Source organism: Podarcis muralis, chromosome 15 (genome assembly GCF_964188315.1).
Source record: "Podarcis muralis chromosome 15, rPodMur119.hap1.1, whole genome shotgun sequence".
NCBI lineage: Eukaryota > Metazoa > Chordata > Lepidosauria > Squamata > Lacertidae > Podarcis > Podarcis muralis.
Genome location: NC_135669.1, coordinates 38,431,481 through 38,459,088, shown reverse-complemented (window position 1 = coordinate 38,459,088; position 27,608 = coordinate 38,431,481). Strand labels below are relative to the sequence as shown.

The following is a 27,608-nucleotide window of genomic DNA, read 5'->3' as shown; positions in this document are numbered from 1 at the left end:
TTACAAATAAAAATTAAAATATAGAAAAAGCAATTATGCATTGACAAAATTTCAACTATATGCATGTATTAAATCTATTTAAATCACACAAATAATTAAAATACAAAGAGCACGAGACCAGCCCTTTCATTAAAAGGAGTTGGTTTCCAAAAGCTTCTTGGAACAGGAAGGTGTCCACCTGCCAGTGAAAGGACAACAAGGAGAGAATCAGTCTCTCTCGCTAGGGAGAGAGTTCCAAAGTCTGGGAGCAGCTGCCAAAAAGGCCCTCTCCCACGTCCCCACCAAGTGTGCCTGTGAGAGTGGCAGGACCAAGTGTCATCCCTGGCCATTGGCCATGCTGGCTGGGACAACACTAGGAGAGCACCAGCTCAGGGGTTTTCATTCTCCGCATCTCCGATGAAAAACGTAATACCTGAGTTTTTTGGATGTGATGTCGGTGTGGGGTGCAGCTTCGCATCTCTGGAAAACCCATCCAGGTTCCCTTTAATAGCTTCCAGTGCATCGTCTCTGCTCTTCTCACCCATCTAAAACAGAGACATTAGAGCGTAAGAAAAAGATGGCAGCTGGATCAGGCCAAAGGCCCCTCTAGCCAGTGGCCAATCAGTTGCCCCAAAGGAAAGCCTGTAAGCAGGACCTGAGTGCGAGAGCGCTTTCCCCTCCTGCGGTTTGCAGCAACTGGCATTCAGAAGCACCCTGCCTGACAGCGAAGACAGTGAAACTCTTAAAGGCATGTGAAAAATATGTTTTAAACACTTTTTCTTCCCCTAACAAAAGGCAGTTTTGCATCTCAGTGGCAACCTTTATCAAGAGGCCAACCGAAACAGTCAAACTAAAACATTTTTTTGTCCTGGAGAAGTTTATCATTTCATATCTTGCTTTTTGTTCAGCCTTGTACATTTCAGTGCTCTGCACTGTTTCATTAAAAGGTTACATTTTCTATCAGCTGTGCTCATTTTCCCAGCTCAAGAGAAAATATGTTAATGAATTTAAAATCCGATAGGGTGCTGCTGAAAACGCCCCTTGTCAACAGACCTTTGGCTTCACGCTGCTTAAAAGCCGTAGCTTTTGTTTCTGCTCTTCAAACTGGCGCCTTTTTCTTTCCTCTTCGAAAAACTTTTGCTGGTGTTCATATCGTTTCCTGCAACGAGATATAAGCCATGCCATTTTTTTTTTTTTTAAAGGATTATTATTTAGGCCCTATGTTTCACCACTATTTATTTTCCTGCTTTCCGCAGCTAAGTATTACATTTCTTAAACCAGTGATAGGGAAACTTCTTCCACCTGAGGGCCATATTCCCTTCTGTGCAATCTTCTGAGGGCCATGTGCCCTTGGTGGGCGGGGCCAGAAGTAAAAGTGGGTGGAGCAACCCATGTAAATTTTACCTTTGTGTCCTAGGCTAGTTTCTATACGCACTGACATGACCCTTCCTCTTCTCTATCTAGACAAGCAAGAGACACTGTTCAAAGACAACACCAGCCAAGTAAGCACACCAATGGGGGGCTGCAACTGACCCCAGGCTTGCCTTAGGACAAAGTAGCACTGTCCAAGACCCAATCTTGTTCGAGGCACTCTTCATCTCCAAATTCAGATGTGATCTTCACAGATGCCTGGCTGAAATGGGTTCTCATGATAATGCTCCTTGCTTGCTTGGAAGGAGAGGGGTGTTTGTGTGCGTTTAGAATCCTGTGGTTTCTGAAAAGTTGGAATGTAGCCTACTGTACAAAGGTCAGTCATCTCCTTTGCTCCACCCACTTTTGCCACTGGCTCCACCCACCACTGGTATATCAGCCCCATATGGTTGCCCACAAGGGAATGTTCTTCTTGGGCTATAAAGGCACCCCGCCCCTAGTATAAGGCCCCTAATGACCCTTCTCATCTCCATCCCAAAACTTGGGGGGAGACAGCTAAGCGTCACTTACTGTTGCTCTTCCACAAACTGCTTCCGCATGTCCTGGGTGTACTGAGGAGCTGCTGGGCGCATTCCTAAGAAGGGAGCCTGCCCCATGTATGACATCCCAGCCGCTGGCATCGGGCCCAGATTCATGCCACCCTGGGAAGCAAATGAAACATATGGCATTCAATTATTTAATGTTAAAAAAAAACAAAAAACCCACCTTGCTAAGAGCAAGAAACATTGGGGGAAGCCAACCCAGGAATCTGGGAAAGGGATGCAGCTCAGTGAGAAAACACCTGCATTGCGTGCAGAAAATTTCTGGTCCAATCTGCAATGGCCACGGGACCTGCTGCAACAAAACACTGCAATGTGGAGGGTTCCTGCTTTATGGGAGTTCCAACCAGCCATGCACACTTCCAATACAGCTCCATTCCATTCCATTCCATTCCAATACAATCCATTCCATCCATCTCCCATTTCAACTTTCTGTCACCACTGAGCATGCTTTGCCCTCATTGCCCTATAGCATGCTTCCCCCAAGATTCTGCACTCTCATTGGGGCTTGCTGCGTAAAGAGTTCCTCATCCCCAACCCGTAACACCCGAGACACAAATAGGAGGTGGTGGCAGAGTGCCGGCACCAGCAGTTGACAAGGTGGGGCACTGACCCAAGGGCCACAGGGGCTTGAAAGGGCACCTCACCAGCCCAACCTGGCTGCACTGCTATTCACCAAATGCTCTGTCTCTTTTTCTTTTTTAGCAGCAAGCTCATTTCCGAATAAGGGCTCAGCTCACCCATGGTGGCTGCCCTAGCAGCGTCTGAGTAGGACTATAAATCTACAGGCTGGGGCATTGCATTTGAGTAACTTTAAGATGGCAGGAGGCCACAATGGATAGCAGCCAAGCTTAGCTCCCATTCAAAAGGGCTCCCACCTGCCACAGCTTTGGCACGCCTGGGGGCAGGCAGTGAGCACGTGGCCCCATGCCAAATGCCAAGGGCCCCCCAAAGTCTGACACTGGTTGTACCCAGATGGTATTTTGAGAAGCCTCACAGGGTGGCTTTGGTGCAAGAGCAAGGATACGAATTAAAATATTTTATTTATGAGAAGGAAGCTCAGGAAGGGGAAGCCTGCCGGGCCGCTGCCTTAGGTTTCTCACATAAATCAGCAAACTCCACTCCTCCTGATACAGATCAAAGCCCAAGAGCTTCCTGTTGACTAAGCACAAGTCTCAAACCTGCATGGTCATTGTTCCAGGAGGCATCTGAGAGCCGTAATTCATTCCCATCATGCCCTGCATGTTGGGCTGCATGACCGACACCATCGAGAAGCCTTGCTGTTGCATGGGAATCATACCTACGCCAAGGCATGAAAGGTTTGGTTAGGATTCCCTGTTAGAGCTAAATTTTATTAATCCACAACTACAAGCATAGACCACCGTCCGGCCCAACCATTATTTCAATATTATTAATCAACTGATTATTTTCATTGATTCTTTAATGTCTAAACCGCTTAGTATATTAAAAAATATATCTAAGCAGTGTACATAAAAACTGAAAACAGCAACAAACAAAACATTACAAAAACACAGCTACATCTAAAAATGTTACATTCATATAAAGTGATATGAATATTAATTCATTTTACTTCGGACACACCCTCCCTCTCAGCCTCTGGGTTCTCACCCAGGGTCCAAACAAACTCTCAGTTCACCCACAAAAGTCTCACAATGAGAAGAGTTCCTGGAAAGAGCAGGTAGCACCCTGGTCTCTCACTCTAGACTTGCTTTTTATGGGCAGACCCAAGGTGGATGGTACTTCCTCAGGCTGCCTACAGCTGTGTCCCATTCAGCTGCACTCCTACACCCAGTTCCAGGTATAGCAGTTTGTTGAGTTTCTCAGGGGGTCCAGCTCTTTCTTCCCCCACTGTCTCCTCCTCCTCCTCCTCCAGCTGCTTTGCTGTCCCATGGCAGGGCTTGGTTAAGGGGTTGGGGATGGGCTGCAAGATCACATACTCCTTCTGGGGATGGCTCCAGATTTAGGGGGGAGGCCCTGGACACAGTGCCTTCCAGCAGGTCCCCTTCTTCTGCCACCGGACCTAACATACGGTGGCTGTGGGTAGCTCCAATCAATGCCAGGTTGCTGGGGCTAGCTGCCATTTTTAATTTCACACATTCCCATTGAGGCAGGGTCATTCTTGGCACTTGGGAAAGTGGAGTGGCAGGCAGACCGAAGCCACCCAGGGCAGGTATCAGAGGTGGGATCTGCCCCAAGTCTGCCAGGCAAGGATGCCATCCCGGGATCCCTTCCTCCAGCTCTTCCCCTCTCTGCAAGTCTTCGTCACGATTAAGGGCTACATCATTACAAGCCTTGATAATGGTTAATCTAACTGGGGCTTCCATTAGGAAGAGCTCTGAAGCCAACTAATTAGAATTGACCTTGGTCAATGGCAGCACCGGCATATTCCTTAAGAACAGTTAACACCTCTAGGGAAAGCACCTGAAATGTAACTCTGATTTAAGAGATTTATCTGCACCAGTCCTGCATTGTCACGTGTCCTGGTATCTCCCCAAGGAAGCCTTGGAGCTCCACTTCTATGGAAGAGGAACCTACAAATTTTTTTACCCCAAGTTTCAACACCCTCATCTTGAGCATCACATCTCACATATTGGGAAGAGTCAGATCTTAAAACAACAACAACTCTGAGAGATATATTTAACACTTGCAGTTTTGAACCTCGTTCAGTTCTAGCAAAGAGTCCTCCAGATGGTGTCAATTTCCCATCAGCCCTGGAAAGCCTGGGCCCAACCAATCAGGGATGATGGGAACTGGAGTCCAAGAACATCTTGGAAGGCCAAAGGTTCCCCTTTCCTGAGTAATAATATACTTTGCCTTCCCCTCCCATTAAAGTTTGAACTTTTACGTACCCTGAGGACCAAGACCACCCGCAACAGGAAACATGAAGCTGAAACAGAAAGTGGTAAAAATCGTGAGTCTTCCATTTTGAGTAATAGTGCAAGCTCTAATGCAAAGCATTGCCTCAACTGTTTGGTAAATGAATTGTGGCAGGCAGCTCTCTCCTGTGTTGGAGCTGTCTGCAAACAGGGCAGTTTAGTGGAATTTCCTTTCTGTCCATCAGGACAAGTCACAATCCAGATTCGAAGCTGGGTTTCGTTCTCATTTCCGCATTCATATGTTCTATGAAAAGCAGTTTGTTTTACTGTTTCATTCCATAAAATGGAATTAGAGTAAAGAACTTTTAAAACAATAATAAAAGCATTTTACTCTCATTACATTTTATGGAACAGAACAGTAAAACACGCATACACATACAGAACGTAAGCAAGCAGTATTCATCCAGGTATGAAAGAGGCATTGAGGGCAAATTCCAGCCAGGCAAAAGTGCTCTGGGCATGAAGGAGGGCTACATCTGAGTACGACTTGGGGAGAGTTCTGAGGGCCAGAGAGAGAGGCCTGCAGGGCCACATTCAGCCCCCGAGCTTGAGGTTCCTCCCGCTCCTGCTTGAAAAGCACACTAATAGAAGAAGAGTCACAACAGATCAGGTCCATTTAGCCCAGCAGTCCGGTTCCCACAATGGCCAAACCCAAAGAACCTGGATGCTCCTAAGCAGGACTTGAAGGAACGAAATCTGCCTCTTCCACTACGGCAACTCCTCAGTATTCAGAGGCTGAGGGCTACTCACAGCTGCTGAATAAGGAGGGGGAAAGTGGCCATTTAACACAGGCACACACCCTTTTTAATCTCCCTTTCACAAGGGACCATAACAAGCCCATTAAGTTGGGTTGATGCATCTTCCGTTTCAAGGAGTGTCTCAAGGAGATGTACCTGTGCATTTGGAGAGATGTGATCCTGTTCCACTACAGGCAACTCCAGATTTGCACGGGGGTTGCATTCCGGGTCATCGCATGCAACTGCGAAGCCCACATAAGCCTGCCCTGCCCTGTTCCGCCCCTTTTCCTGCCACTTCCGTGTTCGCAGTGATGCAGGCATGCACGGTCCCATGTGCTTTGAACATGCACAACACGGCCGTTGCCTGTATACAGTGCTTTGCAGAGCCGCCTTGCGTGGGGAGTCAAGAGGGCCGTAAGCAAGTCTTGCGATTGTGGTTTAAATTTTGAAATTGTGAAATGAATTGTTCGTTAGCAGTTTTTACTTCACAGGATCAGCTTGGAGTTCTGTAAGACATCCCAATATGTGGAGGGGAAACAACTGCCTCACAGTAAAGGCTTCTAGGGGACCAGCCCTTGCAAACCCATGGTGCTCCTCAACAGGAAGGCTTCCTCTTCAAGCAGCCCCCCCCCCCCAGGTCTCTCTTTGTGGCCCTTGGGAACCACCCTAAGCTCTTTCTCAGCCATCCCTCCGCACCCCAGGGCCACAGCCTTCATCAGTCCTGCTTTGCACTCTCCTTGAGTGTTTTGCTTGGCTGGAAGGTGTCCTTGAACTCTGATAATGCTTCTGATAATGCTCTGATAGTGCTGGATGCAAGACAGAACTAGCCTACTACAGTGGTACCTCGGGTTACAGACGCTTCAGGTTACATACGCTTCAGGTTACACTCCACTAACCCAGAAATATTACCTCGGGTTAAGAACTTTGCTTCAGGATGAGAACAGAAATCGTGCAGCAGCGGCGCAGCAGCAGCGGGAGGCTCGATTAGCTAAAGTGGTGCTTCAAGTTAAGAAGAGACCTCCAGAACAAACTAAGTTCTTAACCCGAGGTACCACTGTATACCAAAGTAAGATTCAGATTCATTTCTCTGCTCACGTTTGCATCTGGCCCTGTCCACCCCTGGCATGCGGCCCCCAGAAGGTTGCTCAGAATGGAGCGTGGCCCTCCATCTGAAAGCGCTTTACTACCTCTGTGTTAAAGTCCCAGGACAGTCTCTCCTGCCCTTAAAAACCAGCAGGTGCACACTACTAAGAACAAAAGAATAAGGGCATTTGATGAACGTTTGCATTAATCATAAGGAACCCGCCACTGAGGTCAACATGCCCAATTTCAATCTACTACTTGCTCAAACTGGTGCTAATTCAAACCTACATGTCACGTTTAAACTCCCCTGCGGGAGTCACACATCTGCATCAGCGCTCCACACGCACGACACCCCCCCCATCCTTCTGTGTCAGGATCCTACCGCGAAAGAGGGGGGAGGGAGAGAAGGGGCAAAACCATGACTTGATCTGAGGGGCTCGCTGCCATTCCACACAGCAAGCAACGAAAGGCCGAATCATTAAACATGCATGGCTTTCCAGAGAAGCGGTGACTTATTTATAAGCAGCTACAAAGGAGAAAACACACTCCTGCTAATTAGAGTCAGAGAGAAAAGAAGACACAAGACCAACATTTTCTCTGATGCTAAATCAGGAAGGGCCGTAGCTCAGTGGTGGAACATTTGCTTGGCATGCAGAAGCTTCCAGATTCAATCCCTGGCATCTCAAGGTAGGGCTGGGAGGAATCGTGGAGTGCCACTGCCAGTCAGTGTAGACAATACAGTACTGAGATAGATGGACCAATGGTCTGATTTAGCAGAGGGCAGCATCCTACGTTTGCTTATTTATAAAATATATTTATATACCGCCAGTGTGCCAGGGACATTTTGCATCTGGCTTTCAACCACTTTCGACCATCTAGGGATCATTGGATCTGGATGGTTTTCACACACTAATATCCCAACCTGTAGAATTCTATCAGTTATATTTTATCTGCACCATCAGAATGAATTCTCGAATCCACACATTCAACTGGAAGAGATACATCAGTAGCTCTGGTAAGAAGAAGAAATATTAACTTGAGTGGGTATAAACTCAACATTCTCTAAAGCCAACAGAACCTTTTACTTGTTCACCTACACATAACTGCCTGTCCCAGAGCAAGCTGAACTCCCAAAGGAATGTTCATAGGCTCCAAGAATTATGCCTCTTTGAAGTTGGTGGAATTTTAAGCAGCCTAGCAAGGCACAGCCCAGCACAGCAGCCATATTCTCTCTGGGAGAGTGGCTAACCGATATTGGGACTGCAATCCAAACCTTCAATCCATCAAGCTGGTATAAAAACAAAAAATAAATAAAACTGGGAAGAGGGATGGACTGATAAAGCACTCTCATCATCTCAACCTTCCACGTCCATTAATCCCCCTCAAGTGCTGCACCAACCATACCCCGTAACAAGAAAACGCTTAGCCTATACCCAACACACTTTTGTTTATCATTTAGATAAAGCCATACACTTATTTATGTAAATAAAAACAGAGAAGTATCTACCCCAAGAAGCTATCTAAAATAGACAATGGGGAAGGTGGACAGGAATGTCATACCTTTGTAACCTGTAGTTTAACCTCTTTTCAAAGAATATTGGTAGCAGAGGGGCTTGGGGTTTGACTGAGCGCCAGCACAGGAGATGTAGCTGTGATTTCTGCATGGCAGGTGGTTGGACTAGATGACCCCTGGGGTCCGTTCCAACTCTATGATTCTAAAATCACTCGCCCCCTTCCTCAGTTAGTATTTGCCCCGTAGGGAAAAAATACTGGCAGCCATAAGATACCTGTATGTTTGGCTCCATGGGGCAAAAAGCAGTTTTACAACACAACTGTTAACAGGGAAATGGCTCCAGGGTCAGAAGAAAGGGTTAGATTCTCCCTTACCCAGCCTTGCAGTTATGATTGAAATTGCTCAGCCACTGCTATTAATAACTTTTAAAAGCAATGGTAGCCCCTGATGGTGGCTGAGGATGCAACTTTGACATGGGAACTTCAAGTCTAACCTATCTCATACGGTTGTTGTTCAGGTGGGAGGGTAGCATACCCTGCGGGAAGAGATAAACTAATTAATAAGTAAGTGACATTACTGCACTATGGGTTCCTAAACATCCATTAAAATTACACAGGAGGGAAAAAGGATTATTAATAGAAAAAGGACTCCAGAATACCTATACCCTATCCTAAAACAGATCACTGCAGATGGTGACAGCAGCCACGAAATTAAAAGACGCCTGCTTCTTGGGAGAAGGGCAATGACAGGCCTAGACAGCATCTTGAGAAGTAGAGATGTCACCTTGCCAACAAAGGTCCGTATAGTTAAAGCCATGGTTTTCCCAGTAGTGATGTATGGAAGTGAGAGCTGGACCATAAAGAAGGCTGATCGCCGAAGAATTGATGCTTTTGAACTATGGTGCTGGAGAAGACTCTTGAGAGTCCCATGGACTGCAAGAAGATCAAACGCATCCATTCTTAAGGAAATCAGCCCTGAGTGCTCACTGGAAGGACAGATCGTGAAGCTGAGGCTCCAGTACTTTGGCCACCTCATGAGAAGAGAAGACTCCCTGGAGAAGACACTGATGCTGGGAAAGATGGAGGGCACAAGGAGAAGGGGGCGACAGAGGACGAGATGGTTGGATAGTGTTTTCGAGGTTACCAGCATGGGTTTGACCAAACTGCGGGAGGTAGTGGAGGACAGAGGTGCCTGGCGTGTTCTGGTCCATGGGGTCACGAAGAGTCGGACACGACTAAACGACTAAACAACAACAACAACAATCCTAAAACAAACCCAAGTTGTGTTCCTCTGCCTTGAAATTAAACGTAAGTTTTAAAAATGCCTAATAGACAGATATCTGCCCAATCTTTACATTCAGCCAGAAAGGCAACAATGAGCGCATGATGTTCACCTTACTTCTAGAAGAAATAGGGCACTCACAGGGTAAGCCTAACCATGTCTACTTAGAAGTAAGTTCTACTGAATTCTGTGGGGCTTACCCCCAGGTAAATGAGATGAGTATCTCAATGTGTCTTGCAGCACCTGATTAATTAAATTTCCGTACCGTCCTTAATCCTAGATTATGGGACTCCTGACCTAGTATTATTAACCAGAAGCCTCAATATTTTATTTTGAGTACCTGCTTAAAGACCCTGTGGTTGCAAGCAGACCTCTTACCCATGTGGGGCTCAGTCAACTGGTTAGCAACCATTCACTGACCGTAGGTTAAATACTGGGTGTGAAATACCTCTAAGGCTGTTATGTTAAGGATCACCAACCAGATAAGGTATATAAGCCCATACAACACCTTCTTAGGTATCCATCAGAATGGCTTTACAGTATTTGAAGATGGCGAAAGATCCCCCTGCCCCAACCATTATCCATAACTATCTGAGAAAGCAGATTAAGTACACACACATTCTGTGTACTGTATGCTACTGTATACTATGTGTGTGTTGCCTGTTGTAGGTTTGTGTGTTGCCTTTGCTGAGTAAGACTCCACCCAATCAATCACATTGAAAGCATCTGAAAGAAAATATTTACGATAACCATAGGCAAGCAGCAAACATACAGGCTGCGCATTGCCACTTTGCCTATACGTGCAAATACTAATATCTATAGCCTGTGCACTATATAGATAGATACACACACATATAAACGTGATAGATACACACACATATAAACCTTTGGGTGGAAGGGCGGGCTCTAAACTGAAGTAACCATGATGTACGTGTTAGGTATGATGTAGGTGCCTATCTTCTCCTTCCTCCTATGTATTCTCCTATATATTTAGGTTTAATTGGTGCGGGGTGGGGAATATCCCCTCCTCCAAAGGCTTTAAAAGTGGCTCCGGGGAGCCGGAATAATCCGAGATGCCAAAGTCACCTGAGAAGCAGCGCGCCTCCCTTCCCGCCTCCCCTCCGGCCGCGGGATCCCCTCCTACCTGGCAGGCCCGGGGCTTCCTCCGGCGCCACCTGCTGCTCCCGGAGGCGGCCCGGCGGTGCCCGGCAGAGGAGCGGCGGCGGCGGCCGAGGTGCTGAGGGAACCGCCGCCGCCGGCTCCCTGGCCCGGCCGCAGCGCCATCTTGCTGCCCGGCGACTGAGGCAGGAGCCCGAAGCAGGGCCTCCCTCTCCGGCTCCTGTCAGCTGGGCCGCCGCCGCCGCCGCCGCCACTTCCGGGGCAGAGCCTCCTCGCCTCGCCCCCGCCAGGCCCGGCCCACCGACTGGGCAGCGCCCGCCTCGAGGGGCGGGAAGGAGCGGGGTCTAGCCTTCTCTATCTCTCTCTCTCCCCCCACAAAGTGGGGAAGTGAGGGGTCTTGTGAGGCGTAGGGAGAGTCACCCTATAGGCAGGTGCCTGGGTGCCCTCCAGGTGTGGGGAAGCTACTATTCATCCATCCCCACCGGCTGTGCCTTAACAATAATTTATTACTAGGCTTTTCATTATTATTACCTGTCTTGGGCATAGGGGTCTTGTGAGGCATAGGGAGAGTCACCCTATAGGCAAGTACCTGGGTGCCCTCCAGGTGTGGGGAAGCTACTATTCATCCATTCCCACCGGCTCTGCCTTAACAATAATTTGATTTATTACTAGTCTTTTCATTATTATTACCTGTCTTGGGCCTAGGGGTCTTGTGAGGCATAGGGAGAGTCACCCTATAGGCGGGGGGGGGGGGTCGCTGTAGGTGCCCTCCAGGTGTGGGGCAGGATGGAGGTTATTATTCATCCTAGAGGTCTCTTCATCTCCACCCGCTCTGCTTCACCAATAATTAGATTACTAGTCTTTTCATTATCATCATTATTATTACTACCTGTTTCCGTTTGACAAAGCTGCCCTGAGACCCCCCTCCCCCGGGTGGGGGGGGGGAAGGAGGGGTATAAATAAATATACTTTTTAACCGCCTTCTCTGCAGTCACCTCAAGGTGCACACACTAAAGATAAGTTTTAACACATGCCCAAAAAAACACTGACGATACATTAAAGAGTAAAACAAACTACAGTCGGTACCTGTAGGATCTCGATTTATATGCATATGTCAGTCAATACTCAGCACTGTATCTTCAGAAAGATGTATGCTTGTGTTTTTTCTAGCTGTAGACCTAAAGCTCTTTGTAATCTATATAAAGATTAGAGATCTAACAGCTATAAAGATTTATCGAGATGGGTATATAGTTCTCAGATTCCTATATGTATTAATCTCTATTAAATATACAATTTTGACAGCTCATATACAGATCTAAATGAGTAAATATCTATAGATATATGCAGGTGTAGATTTCTCAATATATTGCATGTTTTTCCCCCTGAGGTGTATCTAACGAGGCCTTAAAATGGATCCATTCCGATCAACAGACATGACCAACATTTTATGTGGACTATTGTATGACTCAGGTGAATAAAACCCCATTATTAAATTCATAAAAGAAATAGATGTTGAATTTTTAATAATAGGGGTGTGTGGCTGCAGAGGTGTTTCTCATTTTGCTACCCATCTCTGAGCCTTTGGAAGGATATTGGTAAAATATATTATTTCTAGAATGGAGAAGGAAAGCATTCTTAGCAGTGTAGGGCAGGCCAAAAAGGTTCCACACCTCTGCTCTATAGAGACATCTCTCTCGTTATGGTGCATCTTTTCCTTTGAACAGCTTAACCCAAAAAATTGCAACAAAAAATGAAGAGATATTTAGGAATATAAGACAGAGGCATAGCAAAATCATTTGGAGGCAGTTTATTGGGGAGACTTACAGATTTTATGGCCGATGAACCTGTGTAAAGCATGTAAATTTGTGCAAGAAGAACACACTCTTTGGTATTTCCATCCACAGATATCGTACTGTGGATTTAAAATTCACTGTCCTGTGTGTTATAAATTTGCAGCATCAAGCCTGCAACAACTGTGTCTTACACCTTATAGCAGCTACAGAACCTAATACTGTATAGCAAGCAGGAATGGGGAACCTGGGGTCCTCCAGATGCTGTTGGAGTACATGGAAGTTGGAAAACCAACATCTGGAGGGGTCCTATCCCTGCTTTATTTGCTAGACTGGGGTACAAGAGAAAGCAATCTGAAGGCATAAGTGGCAGGGCACCCCTTCGGCCCTCCTGCCTTCCTTTACTGACATGGGAAGTCCCCCTCAGCACTCAGGGATGCAAGGATGTTTATCATCAGTGAAGGAAGATGAGCCATTTCTGCCATTGTGCTGTCGTCCTTGAAGCCTGGCAAAAAAATGTCACAGCACAGGATGGCCTGACCCCCCCCCCAAACAATGGCAGGAAAGGGCTTGCTTAGAAAATCTGCCAAAAAACATAACAGAGAGAGGTAAAATGCAGCCCAATATAAAAGAAGCTCTTTGTTCCATCAGTGGTCCCAGATTCCTGCAAATAACATAGCATCCCTGCTTATTTTGAGCAATGCTTCAAAGCGCTACATCAGTTTTCTGGAACAGTCTGTGCCTGAGAATTCTCGGTTTTGGCTTTCTTGGAATCTTTCTTCACTCCTTTCTGAGCAATTCTCCTAAAGGGGAAAAAGTACCTTCATGTAACCAACTTTAATAACAATCATCAGGCTCTTATAGCAATCTACTAGCTGTCAAAAAAGCAGATTGTGTAGAGTGGGACCTACAGTTGTAGAGTGCGCTCTGCGCATGAAGATCCCAGGTTCAAATCCAGCTAAAAAGGGGCCTTGGGTTTTGCCAGGTAGAACGGGCAATGCTAGGCTAGATTGACTGATGGTTGTGTTCAGTCTAAGGTAATTTCTTATCTTCAATATTTCACTTCTGGCAGAGTTTAATACATAGCAGGTGCTTATGTAACTTGAGTATAAATATGAGCTACAGAGAACTGAAGCACTGTGCCTAGCTGCTAATAAACAAAAAAGCTGGCATGAGAAAGCCTATTTAAAGGGTTTTGGTTTTTTAAAAGCTAAGTAGAAAGGTGTGAATGTTAAAAGCAGTCGGACTTGAGGATTTATGTGAAAAGCACTAACTTGAATGAAGGGTCCACATGCCAGGAAAAGGGCACTTTCTGGGCTCCATTTGGTTCCCGTGTTGCCCAAATGTTCAGAGGGCAGAACTGTGTGGATGAGATTTGGCAGAACTGGCAGATGCTCTCCAGGCTTTCAGACAAGTGGACACTCCCAGTCCTACCTGGAGATGCCAGTGACTGAAGGTGGCACCTTCTGCATGCAAAGCAGATGCTCTACCACTGAGCTACATAGGAATGTATGAAGCTGCTTTCCAGAATTGTCTACTCTGGCTGGCAGTGGCCCTCCAGAGTCTCAGGATGGAATGTCTTTCTCTGTCTCCTGCAACCTGATCCTGTTAGCTGGAGATGCTGCTGAAATATGGTTCCTCCCCAAGGTGGTTCTACCTTCTCTCCCACTGAAGCTCAAATCTGAAGACACCTCCTCCTCTCTCTGTGTTTTCTTCCCAATTCTACATTCCACTGAATGTTACTGAAACACCCTTCTTATGCAACAACAACAAATGTTGGTAACTGCTCTTGGTCACTGATGTGCAGCTTGCAAGAATCAGCTTTGCAAAGTCTCTTTCTCCCTGGTAGAGGGAAAAAGAACAGAAGGAGACTGTGTGGGAGCCAGATCTTGGAAGTGCTGTTTTTAAGCCTGAATCCCTTTTGAACACCAGAAGGCCATGCTCTCTCTAGCTAACTTAGGAGCAGAATCAAATTTCAGGGTAAAAAACTCACACCACCACCTCCAATCCAGTCAACGTAAGATCACATTGAGTGAAGGGCAGGTGGACAGTACATAAGAGGGACATGGGTTAAGATGGTTGCGAGACTCTTGGCTTGTGCATTAACCCTGAAATTAAGCCATAATCAACAGCAGTTTGGGTATACGGGAGCATCCCCACTGTCAGAACGGGGCCCAGATGCCTCCCCACCTCCAAGAAATCTGAAGGGCTCTCCTCTCAAGGTCAAACACAGATCCCCTCTCTATGAGAAGATGGATGGTTGCCATTCATTGAGAGGCCCGGCAGGCTGGTGGCTTCAATCCAGTTGTGCACAGATGTTAAGGAGAAAATATCCTGGGGTGAACTAGGAGGACAAAACATCCCATCCATGCTCTGCTCATTCATCAAAAGATCCACAGGGACAAATCACTGTTGAAATTCTGTCCCTTGATTGCAAACTCTTCAAGACAGAAATGTTGTATAACTTTGACAGGCATGTAGCAGTGGCTGATAGCAGTGGTAATTCTAAACATTTGGAGGGCACCAGGTTGGGGAGCGGTGGTGTGGGCAATACTGAAGTAGATGGGACCCACTAGGTATTAAGGCCCCATGTACACAATACATTTAAAACATTAGGATAACACTTTTAACAGTCATGGCTTCCCCCAAAGAATCCTGGGAACTGTAGTTTGTTAAGGGTAATAGAACTTCCTTCATATACCCAATAAATAAGCTACAATTCTCAGAGTGGTTTAACCACTAATCTCTCTTCCCAGGGAACTTTGGGCATTGTAGCTCTGAGGGGAACAGATGCACAAATGGTCTGCTTCTACTTCGTTTACCTGGATAAATAGAACTGGGAATAACATTTCTCACACTCTTTTCCTCTGTCCTGCAGAACTGGTTAAGTGAAATTACACCTCTTTCCCCACCCCTCAAAAAGCTTTTAACAAGTAAAATTCAGCTTACTTTTTTCTCTTGGCTTTCCGGCGTAAGAACTGTGGAGATGTAAGAATGTGTTCCCTTTCCAAAGGCTTCTTAATCAACTTCTTCTTTTGCTTGCTGAAAATGACATTGGGGCAAGGGGAGGGGGGGAAAGTATAAAGGCTTTCAGGAGAGCAGAAAATCCCACAACCAGCTGAAGGTGGTTCACTTAGAGCACATGCAGGCAGCTTAAGGTCCTTGCCAGCCTTCTGTATTGCCCCTGCCTGGAGGGCTCAAAGCCACTCCTGCTGCCTAATTCTCAACCACTACCAAACGCTTCTACCTTCCCTCATTCCCCTCTGACCATCACACTCATGTTCCCCTCCGCCCACCAAACTGCTCAACCTCCTACTGCATTCCCTCCTGATGTGTGTGTGAGAGAGAACAAGTGAGAGAATAAGCATGCCACCTAAGGCCAAAGGCTTCACTATGCATAGAGTTCAATGCCAAGAGCCAAAGAGCATCAGCTGCAGTCCCATGTCCCTGGACCAGCCGTCCAAGATCACTAGGACCACAACTGACCAGAGCCCAACAGGTGTGGCTTTCAAGCCAAAAAAAAACCCCCGAGGGGGCAGGGTGTGGAGTGGAAGAGAGGGGAAGCAGAACTACTCCTGGCGCTCTTCCACCATCGTTCTCCTAGTTGGCTCCATCAAAATGCTCACTTACCTTTGAAGCTTGCGAAAATGTTTTATGTAGTCTGGCACAGGACAGCCAGCTCGCTGAATGACACTGGCGATACTGTAAGGAAAGAAAGTGAGGGATGGCAGGGGTGCAGGGGGAGAGGAGAGAGTCAATAATTTTCTGCCAACTTCAGAAAGTTTGTTTCAGAGGAGCAAGAGCACCACTGTAGAAAAAATTGATCTGGCAAAAGTTGATATTTGCAAAAGGTTACTGGGCCTCCAAATTTCCCCGTTGTCAGCCCCCCACTATGTAAATACATCAACCTCTTAGGAAGAAACTATAAGGGAAGAGTCATGGCTCAGTGGCTTTCATACAGAGGATCCCAGGTTCAATCCTGGCATCTCCAAGAAGGGCTGGGAAAGACCTCTTGTCTGAAATTGGAGCCCCTGCCGATCAGTGTAGATACTATTAAGCTAGGCAGAGCAATGGTTTGAATCAGTAAGAGGCAGCTTCCTAAGTCTCTCTTGGGTCCAAAGGCACAGGAAAAGGGCACTTGACCATCCCCACAGTTCAAAAAGGAAAAGAAGCTTTGGCAGAGGCGGCCCCCTGCCATTTATTATGTGTTTTGCTACAATATTATCCTCATTCCAAGTCAAGAGTAGGAGGGGAGAGCTGCTAAAGAGCTCCACCCAAAGCTTCTGTAAATGCTCACAATGGGGGAAGAAAAAGCAAAAGAAAACGAGTCGCCAACCAGGGACCAAAATCGCAACGGAAGCAAGCAAGCGGCAAAAAGTCACAGCAGCAGCAGCAGCAGTGAGCAAAGGAGGTACCTTCGCAATAACGGCTTGTCATCTTCAGTGAAGAAGGTGATTGCTTTTCCAGTGTGCCCTGCTCTTCCTGTGCGGCCTGTGGAGGAGGAAAGGAACATATAAGCAAATCTACCTTTTGAGCACATGCCAGCATAGAATAAACATTATAAGGGGGGTTCAACTCCTAGCAGCCCCAGCCAACATGACTTAGAACCCTTTAGGTGCCACTCAGGTGCCCAAGATTCAGCAAGCATTGCCTGTACTTTTAAGTGCATCACTCCAGCTGAGAAAACAACAAACATATCCTTCATTCATATATATATATATATATGTGTGTGTGTGTGTGTGTGTGTGTGTGTGTGTGTGTGCGCGCGCGCAAGTTATGGCTTGTGCTATTGTTTTCCCCATAAGGTGAGCCCCGTGGGATCAGGCCAAAGGCCCATCTGCTCCAACACCTGATCTCACAGTGGCCAGCCAGGTGCCTCTTCTGAGAAACCCACATGCAGGACCTCCCAACCTCTAGTGGGAGTGGACAGAAGTCTGAAATAACCAAGAGCCGTGTGATGGAAATGCGCAGCCCACACTCACCAATCCGGTGGATGTATTCCACAGCGCTACTCGGGAAGTCAAAATTAATAACCATGTTCACTCCTTTGAAGTCGATGCCTCTTGCCAACAGAGCAGTACAGATAAGGACCCAAATCTTCCCCGCTCTGAAACTGTGGACGACACTGTCTCTCTAGGGGAAACAGAAACGTGTATCGGTGGTTTTTCCCCCCTCCAAGTTCACAAAAGCCACAATTACACTGCGGCTTCTATAACTCCAAGCTGGCAACACAGAATTGCTCAAGCTGCATCAATTCCTGGATGCAGGTTCCTCCCCTGACACCTGCTTCTAAACATGTCAAGGAAAACGAAGGAACAACCTAGCTGCTGAGACTTGCCTTCCGCGTTCAGCAGCGTTTCTCCTACCTGCTGTTGGGTCCTGTCTGCGTGAATGACGTCCACGTTGATGCCTTCATAAATGAGCTCGTGGAAAAGCTCTTTTGCCCGTTCAATGGACTGGACAAACACCAAGACAGGTGGTGTGAAACCCTGCAAAGAGGGAAGGAGGGGGGGAAAGTAAGCTTGGTGGCTGATCACGTGCAAAAAGGGCCTGGTAGCATTTTTGAAATAGTCAGCCATGATCATCCTTCCCCACCCTGGTGGCTGCCAGCTGTTTCGGGCGACGGCTCCAATTGGCCTCTGCCAGCACAAGCTTCACAAAGATACCCAGCAAAAATGGCCTAAGCATTTCTGTGCCAGGGAGTTTGCAATCAAAGCACAGAATGTGAACAGTGATTCAACCCTGGGGATCTCAGGCATATGAGCAGTGCACAGGTGGGCTGCTTCATTCACTTTCTCCCTGGGCTTCCCCAGTCAGCATACCTGTGCTGGCGAGGGATGATGGGATTTGTAGTCTGAAACATCAGGAGGGCCAAAAGTTGGGGGAACTCTAGTCACAAAAGTCAGGAGACCCAAGCCCAGGGGTAGCAGGCACCAAACAACTCGTGCCATGAAGCCCTATCTATGTTTAACTGGACACCCCACTTGTTCCAATGGATTGCATTGGGTGTTAGTCAAACTGGGAAGTGCAGTTTGTTAAGAGCGCTGAGAGCTGTTGGGAGAACACTATTCCCTTCAGACAGCTGCAATCCCCAGTTTTCTGGGAAGGAGGACTGGCCGCCAAACCACTCTGGGAAACAACCTTTTTCACAAGGCCCCTCATCGCTAGCAGTTTTCCCGTCTCCGATCCAACGAACAAGAGCTCCTGATCCACTGTCTCAGCCGCAGCATTCCTGAAATCAAAGAAGAGGTAGGCATTGTCAAGGCTTGAAGATGGACTGGGATTAAAGTTATTTCAAAAGGAACTGTCAGAGTGAGAAAACTACCAACAGAATGGGTGTTAACCTGAAGTGGGGCTGAGGGCCATATGGTGGGCAGGGCCAGAAAACAACTTTTCCCTCCAGAAGGCTAGTTTTCTTTCTCTCTCCCTCTCTCCCACACACACACTCTCTCTCTCGCAAACCCTTCTCTGTCCTCTATCCAGGCACTGAAGGGTGGTGCAAAGCAGGGCTGGTAAGGGGTGTGGCCTAAGGAGAGCTCTGAGGGCCAGACAGAGACCTGGAGGGCCACATTTGGTGCTTAGGCCCCAGGTTCCCCACCAGCCCGCTGCAACCTTTTTGCAGATGAGAAAGCTTTGAGAACACAGAACACTTTATACTAGCTTGCAGCCAAGGCTCCCAGATTGATGGGGTTCACTGGACAGCGTTCTTTCCTTTCCTTAAAGCTGTCACAGGATAAGGGAGACCTCAGCACAGGTGACTATTTAGAGCAGTTCTGCTCCATCCACGCAGCCCCAAGAAAGAAAGAAAGCACTCTTCACACTTCCTCCTCTCTCACCCACCCAGCCCAGTGTAAAGAACAGCACTGGACTTTTTGCATCGGGGGGGGGGGGGTTCAGCATCAGCTGAGAGACAGCTTTAAGTACTCCTTCCTAATTCCACAGTTAATGAGCAGTACTCCTTAACACACTTTCTGGCCAACCCTAAAACTTGGCAAAACAACACCAAAGAGTCAGAGGTCCCTAAAGTTTCCACTATGTGCTGAAGAGGCAAGCAGACTCTTCAGGTTAAAACCGCTTGCCTCTTCAGCAGCACAAGAGACTGTAAAAAGTACGCAATGACAGTGAATGGAACCAAATGGAATGAATTAGGTCCCAGAGGGGGAGGACAGCAGGCAAAGGGACTTTTCAAGTGTCCTCTTCCTTCATGACAGCCTTAAGGCAAAAATACTCAATGCTCCGCAAAGCTCAAGGAAGTGTGAGAGAAATCAACCAGCTTCTCCAGCTAGAAACAGGAATGTGAGAACATTCAGAGAGAGAGAGAGAGAGAGAGAGAGAGAGAGAGAGAGAGAGAGAGAAAGGGGCAACGTTCAATCTTCCACACTTGCCTTGCTCCAATAGAGACAGACACTATGTTGTCTAAGTTGAGTTTGCACCACTGCTCTACGTCGTGGGCGAAGGTTGCACTGAACATGGCTCTCTTGACAATGTGGGAGGTGCACGCCAGGAAGATGGTGGCGAGCTGGTCTCGGAAACCCGTCTTCCCATCTTCAAATAACTTATCCGACTCGTCCACCACCAGCCACTCAACCCTAGGGCAAAGCAGAAGGCGGTCATTTGCAGTTCAGAGGGGAGAAAGGTGTACAAGTCTTACACAGCCAGTAGGACCAGACACAGGGCACACCCTTTTTCCAGATGGCCTTGCTAAGAATGAATCCTTGCATTGGTTTCAACCCTGGCTAGTATTAAAGTGAGGTATATAAACTTTAGTATTTACCTATTACATTTACGGTCCACTTTTTCTCGAAGGAGTTCAGGGTGGTGCCAGAGACTGGACTCAGAAATTTTAGTACATGTGTCAAACATGCTGGTAGACAGAAGAAACTTATTTTAAATGAGAGCTCTGTTTTTTTACCTGGCCAAATCTATTGCTGGAGGGTCTTGTTTCAGAAGATAGACAAGTCTGTTCGGAGTAGTCACCAGAATATCTGCGGGGGACGGGGACGGGACATACACACAATTAGCCAGGCAGGGCAATGGAATAGGGAGTGGATTGGAATCTGTGAACTCCAGTTTATGTCTAAGTTACCAAATTTCTGAGATGACTTTGGCCCAAACTTTTTCGCAGCCTCAGCAGCTTTGTGGATCATGTGTATTCTGAAGCCGATACCTTCTGACAGCTTAAGCAGCTCTCGATGTGTCTAAAACATAAAGGAAAAATCATTTATTTTTAAAAATGAACATGAATGCCATTTTTTTTAAAAAGGACCCAATTATCTACACATTCAGAGTTATGTTCAAGGGCAGAATAATAACAACAATAAACAGCAATGACAGACTGAAGGGCCCATATTTCAGCACAGATTCAAGGTTCAACCCAGCTTCTCCAACTCAAAAAACAAGATCAAGTACCAGGTGATGGGAAAGACTTCTGCCAGAGACCCAGAATGGGCTGGTGGCAATCAGAGTAGATAATACTGGGCTAGATGGACAAATACACTGGAAGTCAGAACTACCACTGGTATCAGATGCAACTTTACAAATTTATGCTTCAGCTTGCTTTTTCCTCCTCCCTGCTATTCCTTTTTTCCTTGGATGACATGTCTTTTAAAATTGTGAGCCTGAGTTTTTGAAAGTTGCTCTGAGAGCCCTTTCTTTGTCTAAACGGTGGCGGCGTATAAATGTGTAATGTAAATAAGTAAAAGGTACACCCCAACCCCAAGCAAAGTGCGTAGTCAGGGGCTAGAAAGATAGATATATGACCATTTAAAGCAACTCACTGCTCTCACCTATTAGTCAACACCTTACTTACTGCCCACTATTCCTTTGGGAAGCCTACATGATGGGTGTACCACATGGGTGAAGCACTTCCCTGTTTAGCTTTCACAGCCTGACAGCAAGCATTAAATGTACCTTCAAATCCAATTTAGGGCAAAAATACAATACAATACAATACAATACAATAACATCGTCATACCTGATTGGCAAGCTCCCGCGTAGGGGATATTATCAGTGCTCTGAAACCTTTATTCATAGGTTGTTTCAGGTGTGCTAAGACAGGAACGCCGAAAGCCAATGTTTTCCCTGAACCAGTGGGGGCACAGGCCAGAAGTTCGCGACCCTGGTGGGGTGGAGGAGAAAAGGGAATGAGCCAAGGCTGGGTTAGGCAGCTGGTACAGCGCTGAAAGCCACAATGGGTGAAAAATGCACCACAGAAATGTTCAGTTCTCCCTGTCATTGATAGTATATAATACGCACAAAAAGGACTTTGGGTAATAATTCAATCTGAGTTCATAACACACCTGCAAAATAGGCGCCGTCCCCCCACCCTCTTGCTGGTGGAGAAGTTAAACAAGGATAACTTAAGGAACGTCACAGACTACGTCACCGTTTCAACTCAAAGCGAAAGATTAAACCAGGACGCACATGGAGCATGACAGGAATAGCCTGCATCTGAATCGGTGTGGGAGTCTGGAACCCTGCAGCTTCAATGTTCTGCATAATCTTCTGGTGGACGTTGTATTCCTTTGCAAGTTGCTCAAACGTAGCAATAGGTTCCGGAAGATCTGTTCCCTGAATGTAGATCTTGTGCTTATTTCTGAAGTGATTTACCTAGAAAATTCCAAGGTGTACATGCTACATTAAAGTGGAAGTCATTATTTTATTAAATTTAAAAAGAAACCCCACATCTACATGCTTTGGTTGCCAGTCTTAAGACTGAACTAAAGCACACAATTTTTGACATGTAAACTTTCAGCTCGGGGGGGCGAGGAGAGACCTAAACATGTCCTGCAATTATAAAATGCCAGTAACTAATACAACTTTTGAAAATGCAAGCTCATTACTGCAGCAGTCTTCGGGTCCCTGGGGATGCAGACTTGAAGTTCACTCGCACAAAACCTTTTTGAACACTTTTAGAAACGTGACATCTCACCTGCTAGAAATCAATCCCTGCTATCATATCTTCTGAGATGAAATGATAGCCAGGATCCCTTGATCATGCTCTTAACTCGTGCTAACCTTCAAATTCAACCCTCAATCATTTAAGATGGAGATTAAAGTACATGCCATTTTTTCGGCAGACTTTATTTTTAATTAACTGGTTTCATTCACACCCCACCTATCCCCTCCAAGGAACTAAAGGTGGTACACCCTGTTTTTCTCCCTGTTTCATTCTCACAACAACCCTGTGAGGTAGGTGAGACTGACAGAAAGGAGGCAACTGGACCAAGGTCAGCCCAGAGCGTTTCATGGCTATCACTTGCTACTACTTCCAAATTGCTTGCAGGTAGCACACTAAAGAGAACCAACTCACCTTTTCTTGTCTAGCTTGTTCCAATTTTGCTGCAGGGGGCTCCTTCTCCCCCTTGCTCTTTGGAGTGCTGAGCTTTGCTTCCAAAGTGGACATCCACAATATCCCCTCATTTTCAGTATTTATGGGGGCTGCCTCTGAAAGTTTCAAGAACATCCATGTATATAAACCAGAACGAAAAAATGAAAACTAAATTGCTGTGTAATCACCACTTCAGACAGGGATGGGAAACGTTTTTTTGGCTCAGTGGGCCCAAACTTTTATCTACACCCACCCCTACAGGCCAACTTTGACAGGTAGTGATGATGTTGCCATTTGCCATTGTCATTTATAAGCCACATTTTACCCAAATAATGTGTTCAAAGTGGCTCACAGAAAAATCAAAATGTAAATAATAATAATTAGGTGAATGAAAGGTGGGTGTTCCCTCCCACCCGTCAAAGTTGACCCGTGGGGGGGGGGCAGTTTGGCAAAGCAGCATCAAGAAAGATTGAACCCTGCCCACTCCTGGCCTATCAGCTGATTGACAGGCGGGTTTGGTTTTGGGGAAGTGGCCTTGCGGGCCAAACTTTTTATATTATGTTGGAAGCTACCCAAAGTGGCTGGGGCAATGCAATCAGATGAGTGGGGTACAAATAATAAGATTAGTATTACTGCTAGTGCAACACAAGTCAGCAACTACACCGCCTCCTCCAAGCTACCTATTACAATAAAGGCATAACTCAGTACAGGTAAGCCCAGTGTACATCACAGAAGTAAAACAGGAGATCAGGATGCAAGAAGAATATACAAGAAGAAGCTTCTGAACCCAGCAAGAAAACATTATAAGCCACCAGAAGACCAGCGTTGTTCATTATACCTATGTTCCGTTGTGCTGTTTTTTAAGAAAATGTCCCAAAATTTGCTTAGAGTATATATGTGGAAGGCAACTCAGAGATTAATCATACTAAAGTGTTACTCTGCTGCCACAACTGTGTACAAATGAGTTCGTATCACTTGACAACTGCCCATGCTTCCTGGATGCCTCAGTAATTTACCAAGAATAAAGAAGAATGTATTCTGTTTAAAAAGAACTGCTCATTCGTTTACCTTGAGCCTTTTTCTTTTTGCCCCTCCCTTCCATGCTTTGCCCATCTCCTTTTCTCTTCTCTGCAGCCCTCGCCTTGCCCACCAATCTGGGTTCATTTCCTTTATTTTCAGGTTGTGATTCCAATGCTTCAACTTGGGGTTCACGAAGACAATTTCCTCCTCCACCATCATCGGAAGGACTGGGTGGTTTTTTGCTTTGGTTAGCAAAGAAGTCAAGCTCTCCCAGAATCTCCGATGCTCCGGCTTCTTTATCCTTAGTTCTGATCACCTGAAATCAAACAGATCCACAACATCCCTGTGGTTTTAACAGAGTTCTTGTTTCCCCAGGGAAAACCAGGTACCAAGAACCCTGCCTGGTCACAAAGCCAGCCAGGGCTCAAAAACTTCATTTGCCATGCAGAGGACTTTCAAATGGAGAACACATCATTTCACTCCTGCCGTAAAATAAACGGTGCTTCGCTCCTGCTCCATTACGCCACTGCTTTACAAGAATAAAATGTGCAGCGTGATAAAAATTACTTCCAAAGGCATAGCTGTGTGCATCTCTTGGAGTAAAAACAATCAAAGCACCTGGTGGCATCTTAAAGACCACTGTGGAGTAAGACAGGATGGGGCAACCTCAAGCCCATAGACCAAAAATGTCCCTTTGTGGCTCTCTATCTGACCTTCAGAAGACTCCCCAAGCCCCACCCTTCATGAGCTCTACTTTACTGTCTCCTTAAGTGTTTTTGGCTGGCCGGAGACGTGCCCCAGAACTGTGAAAATGGCAGTTGCTTGGAGGGGGGGGGAGAGGTGTGCAAGTGTGTGTAGAAACTGGTTTAACCAGTACTTTTTTCTGGGGGCACGCAGGGGTACACTTACCCCTAAACATTTTGTGAATCCTTGTACTTTTGTCCATTTACTGTATTTAGCTTTCCCGATTTGATCTATAAAATGGTCATTTTCTTGAGTCAAAATGAGAGTACCCTTAAACACTTTTTAAAGCAAAAAAGCCACCGGGTTTAACCATATGCAGTGGTACCTCGGGTTACATACGCTTCAGGTTACAGACTCCGCTAACCCAGAAATAATACCTCAGTTTAAGAACTTTGCTTCAGGTTGAGAACAGAAATCATGCTCCGGTGACGCAGCGGCAGCGGGAGGCCCCACTAGCTAAAGTGGTGCTTCAGGAGGTTAAGAACAGTTTCAGGTGAAGAACGGACCTCCGGAACGAATTAAGTACTTAACCCGAGGTACCACTGTACTTGGTTGCATTTTACTTCCATTTACCGCACCCATTTTTTTCTTCTGGCCCTGCCCACTACTGTCATGTGGCCCCCAGAAGGTTGACAAGAAGCAAAAGGCGGCCCTCTGGTGGGAAGCAAGTTCCCCACTCCGGGCAAAAGCTCTTAGTCCACTTATGTCAAGGGCATGAAAATTAAACTGTCCGTAAATGAGAACGAGAGAATAAGGCTGAGACTAAAATAATAATAAAGGAACCAAGGGCTCCTGGGGGTGAACAGAGCGCATTTCCCGTGGAACTAGGCGCAACCACAAAAGTGAAGCCAGGGATGGGGCTTCCAGGCAGGGGGAGAATGGCTGTCTTTTTGCCTCCCCCCCCTTACCTTGAATCGCTCCGCGTCTCTCCTGAAGCGCTTCACGTCGAACTTGGCGCCGGCTCCGAGCTTTCGGAAGAGCTCGTGCGAATCCATGCTTCCCGACAGGCACCGCGCGGCCCGGAAGGAAGTGTCCGCGTTGCTCGGCAACGGGGGACTCGGAGAACGGGCGGGAGGGGAGCGAACCCGGAAGAAGAATCGGAAGTAAGGCGGAGCGGTTCCGGTCGTAGAACCATAGAGAGAGGGTAAGGAAGGTAGAGAGTCGCTTTTCTCTTTAAAGTTATAGAGATGCGGGAGGAGAAGGTGAGCTACGGCTAGCCCTACGTTCCGGTTTCCATATGGCGCCCTCACTTTGACTATACAGTATAAGCTCCTTTTGTGGTTTGGCATCCATCTGTACGCCTCGGGAGACGACGGAAGAGTGCGCCTTCCGGGGGTAAAGTCAAACCGCTAGCAAGTTACAGCACCTGCTTTGGCTTCAGAGATAAAGTATGTTGTTGTTGTTGTTGTGTAGTCGTTTAGTCGTGTCCGACTCTTCGTGACCCCATGGACCAGAGCACGCCAGGCACTCCTGTCTTCCACTGCCTCCCGCAGTTTGGTCAGGCTCATGTTTGTAGCTTCGAGAACACTGTCCAACCATCTCGTCCTCTGTCGTCCGCTTCTCCTTGTGCCCTCCATCTTTCCCAACATCAGGGTCTTTTCCAGGGAGTCTTCTCTTCTCATGAGGTGGCCAAAGTATTGGAGCCTCAGCTTCACGATCTGTCCTTCCTGGAAGGACAATATCCTTCCTGGAAGGACAGATCGGGAAGGACAGATAAAGTATGTAAGCTCCAGTAAAGTCAATAGAACTTCCTTCTGAGTGGAGTTTTATAGGCTTCTACAGAATAGACTTAACTTTCAGGTAAGTAGCCACTGGACTGCAGTCTTCAGATATCATCAAAATATTTGAACAAGGTTAAAAAAAAGCAATAAAATTACATTTCTAATAATATTTTTTAAAAAATTAGAGGAGCCGCTCTAGCCCAAAATATTTATGATATACAGTGTTACAGTTATTTGCGTGGGTTCCCGGAAGTGTATTTATAGGTCCATAGTGACTTCATCTCTTTGGCGTCAGGCTGAGTCTCAGAGAAGAACGCCGCTTCGCGCGAGGCAGTCTTGGCTGCTCTTCCAGTGGCTACCGCTTGAGGGCACCCGAGGCACGCAGTGAGGACTTCAGCTGCTTCGCACAACTGGCTGCCCCTGCTCAGAAGTGCTTTTGAGTTCAGTGGGGCTGACTCCCAGCAAAGTGTGGCTTTTGAAACGGGGGAGGGGAGAGAGATTTATTGTTTGTGCTTGTTACTATGGTGTGCATTTTTGTGTTTTTATATTGCAACCCGCCCTGTGATCCTTGGATGAAGGGCGGAATAGAATTTTTAATACTGTAGTCATCTAAGTGGGGTTGGGTTGGGTGTGCAGACTTTCTTATCCATATTAATGAGCCGGGATTCGTTTATAAAATACTTCACTTTTACAGGTTCACCATCAATATCATTATCTACATATATGTTAGTTGCTTTCTGCACAAAAAAGATCTCCAAGGAGCTTTCAACTTATTTAAGAGCGTAGGTAAAAATACATATTATTATAAAAGTGCATGAACACAAAAACACATTATTATTTTAAAATATGCAACATAACCTCACAAAACAGCAGCTTTGATAGCACAATGAATAGGAAAAACATCGTTGTACTCTGTACAAAGCTTGTGGTTGGTTGGTTGGTTGGTTGGTTGGTTTGTTTACAAAATTTGCCTAAATTGCTTTACACTGAGTGGCACAATTATTATTGTGATTATTATGTTTTGGAGTTCTTTGTATTTTACTCTGGAAGTTTTATTCGGAGGGGGAAAGCCAGCCTAGAAGTAAGATTTCCCTTTTCCCTTCCAAGCCAAGCGTGCATGCTCAAGTCTCAGCCCACCTCAGTCACCAGCCTTGTTGTCTATGGCAGGCCAGTAATACTGGCCTTTTTACCTAAAGCGATGTGAGCACCTTAGAGACTGAATGCAAGTATGGATTATTATCACCGTCGCGTCATTTGTGCAAAATTCACTGCCATCCACTGGGATTCTTTTTACTGCTTTGTGGGTCCTAATAGCATTACTGCTGTGCTCTGACTTTTTGTGTGGTTCCCCACTAACTTTCATTTCTGTTTCTTCAGCAGCCATCGCAAGTAACAAACCAGACAAACCCAATTTGAAGCATTGG

At 46.4% G+C, this 27,608-nt stretch overlaps 2 protein-coding genes across 7 annotated transcripts in view; both read right to left on the bottom strand.

The window, feature by feature from the left end:
• Positions 1–10,818, bottom strand: part of SYNRG (synergin gamma) — a 57,647-nt gene extending 46,829 nt beyond the window's left edge. For 5 of the 6 annotated variants that reach the window (XM_077919356.1, XM_077919357.1, XM_077919358.1 and 2 more), the window contains exons 1-6: positions 10,605–10,818; positions 4,820–4,857; positions 3,131–3,249; positions 1,921–2,051; positions 1,033–1,138; positions 413–524 (exon numbers count right to left, since the gene is read on the bottom strand). In XM_077919356.1, the coding sequence (XP_077775482.1) occupies positions 413–524; positions 1,033–1,138; positions 1,921–2,051; positions 3,131–3,249; positions 4,820–4,857; positions 10,605–10,744 (646 nt within the window). In that variant the 5' untranslated portion in view covers positions 10,745–10,818. The remainder of the gene's footprint in view (positions 1–412; positions 525–1,032; positions 1,139–1,920; positions 2,052–3,130; positions 3,250–4,819; positions 4,858–10,604) is intronic. The other variant, XM_077919360.1, reaches the window with a different exon arrangement.
• Positions 10,819–12,371: 1,553 nt separating this feature from the next.
• Positions 12,372–25,524, bottom strand: DDX52 (DExD-box helicase 52). The gene is made up of 15 exons (XM_028708227.2): positions 25,372–25,524; positions 23,768–24,035; positions 22,682–22,815; positions 21,793–21,978; positions 21,344–21,487; positions 20,456–20,567; positions 20,282–20,354; positions 19,755–19,958; positions 18,511–18,601; positions 17,736–17,858; positions 17,352–17,502; positions 16,785–16,860; positions 16,000–16,071; positions 15,319–15,411; positions 12,372–13,172 (listed from the first exon to the last, which is right to left on the bottom strand). The coding sequence occupies exons 1-15, from the start codon at positions 25,456–25,458 to the stop codon at positions 13,088–13,090; spliced, it is 1,899 nt and encodes a 632-aa protein (XP_028564060.2). The 5' UTR covers positions 25,459–25,524; the 3' UTR covers positions 12,372–13,087.
• Between the last annotated feature and the right edge of the window lie 2,084 nt (positions 25,525–27,608).

Coding starts and splice junctions, on each gene's coding strand:
- DDX52 (XM_028708227.2), bottom strand. CDS start 25,458: ATGGATTCGCACGAGCTCTTCCGAAAGCTCGGAGCCGGCGCCAAGTTC. Junction 19,959..20,281: donor CCAGCAATAGATTTGGCCAG/GTAAAAAAACAG, acceptor GCTTTGCCCTAG/GGTTGAGTGGCTGGTGGTGG. Junction 17,859..18,510: donor TGAGGGGCCTTGTGAAAAAG/GTTGTTTCCCAG, acceptor CCCTCTTTGCAG/GGTTTCACACCACCTGTCTT.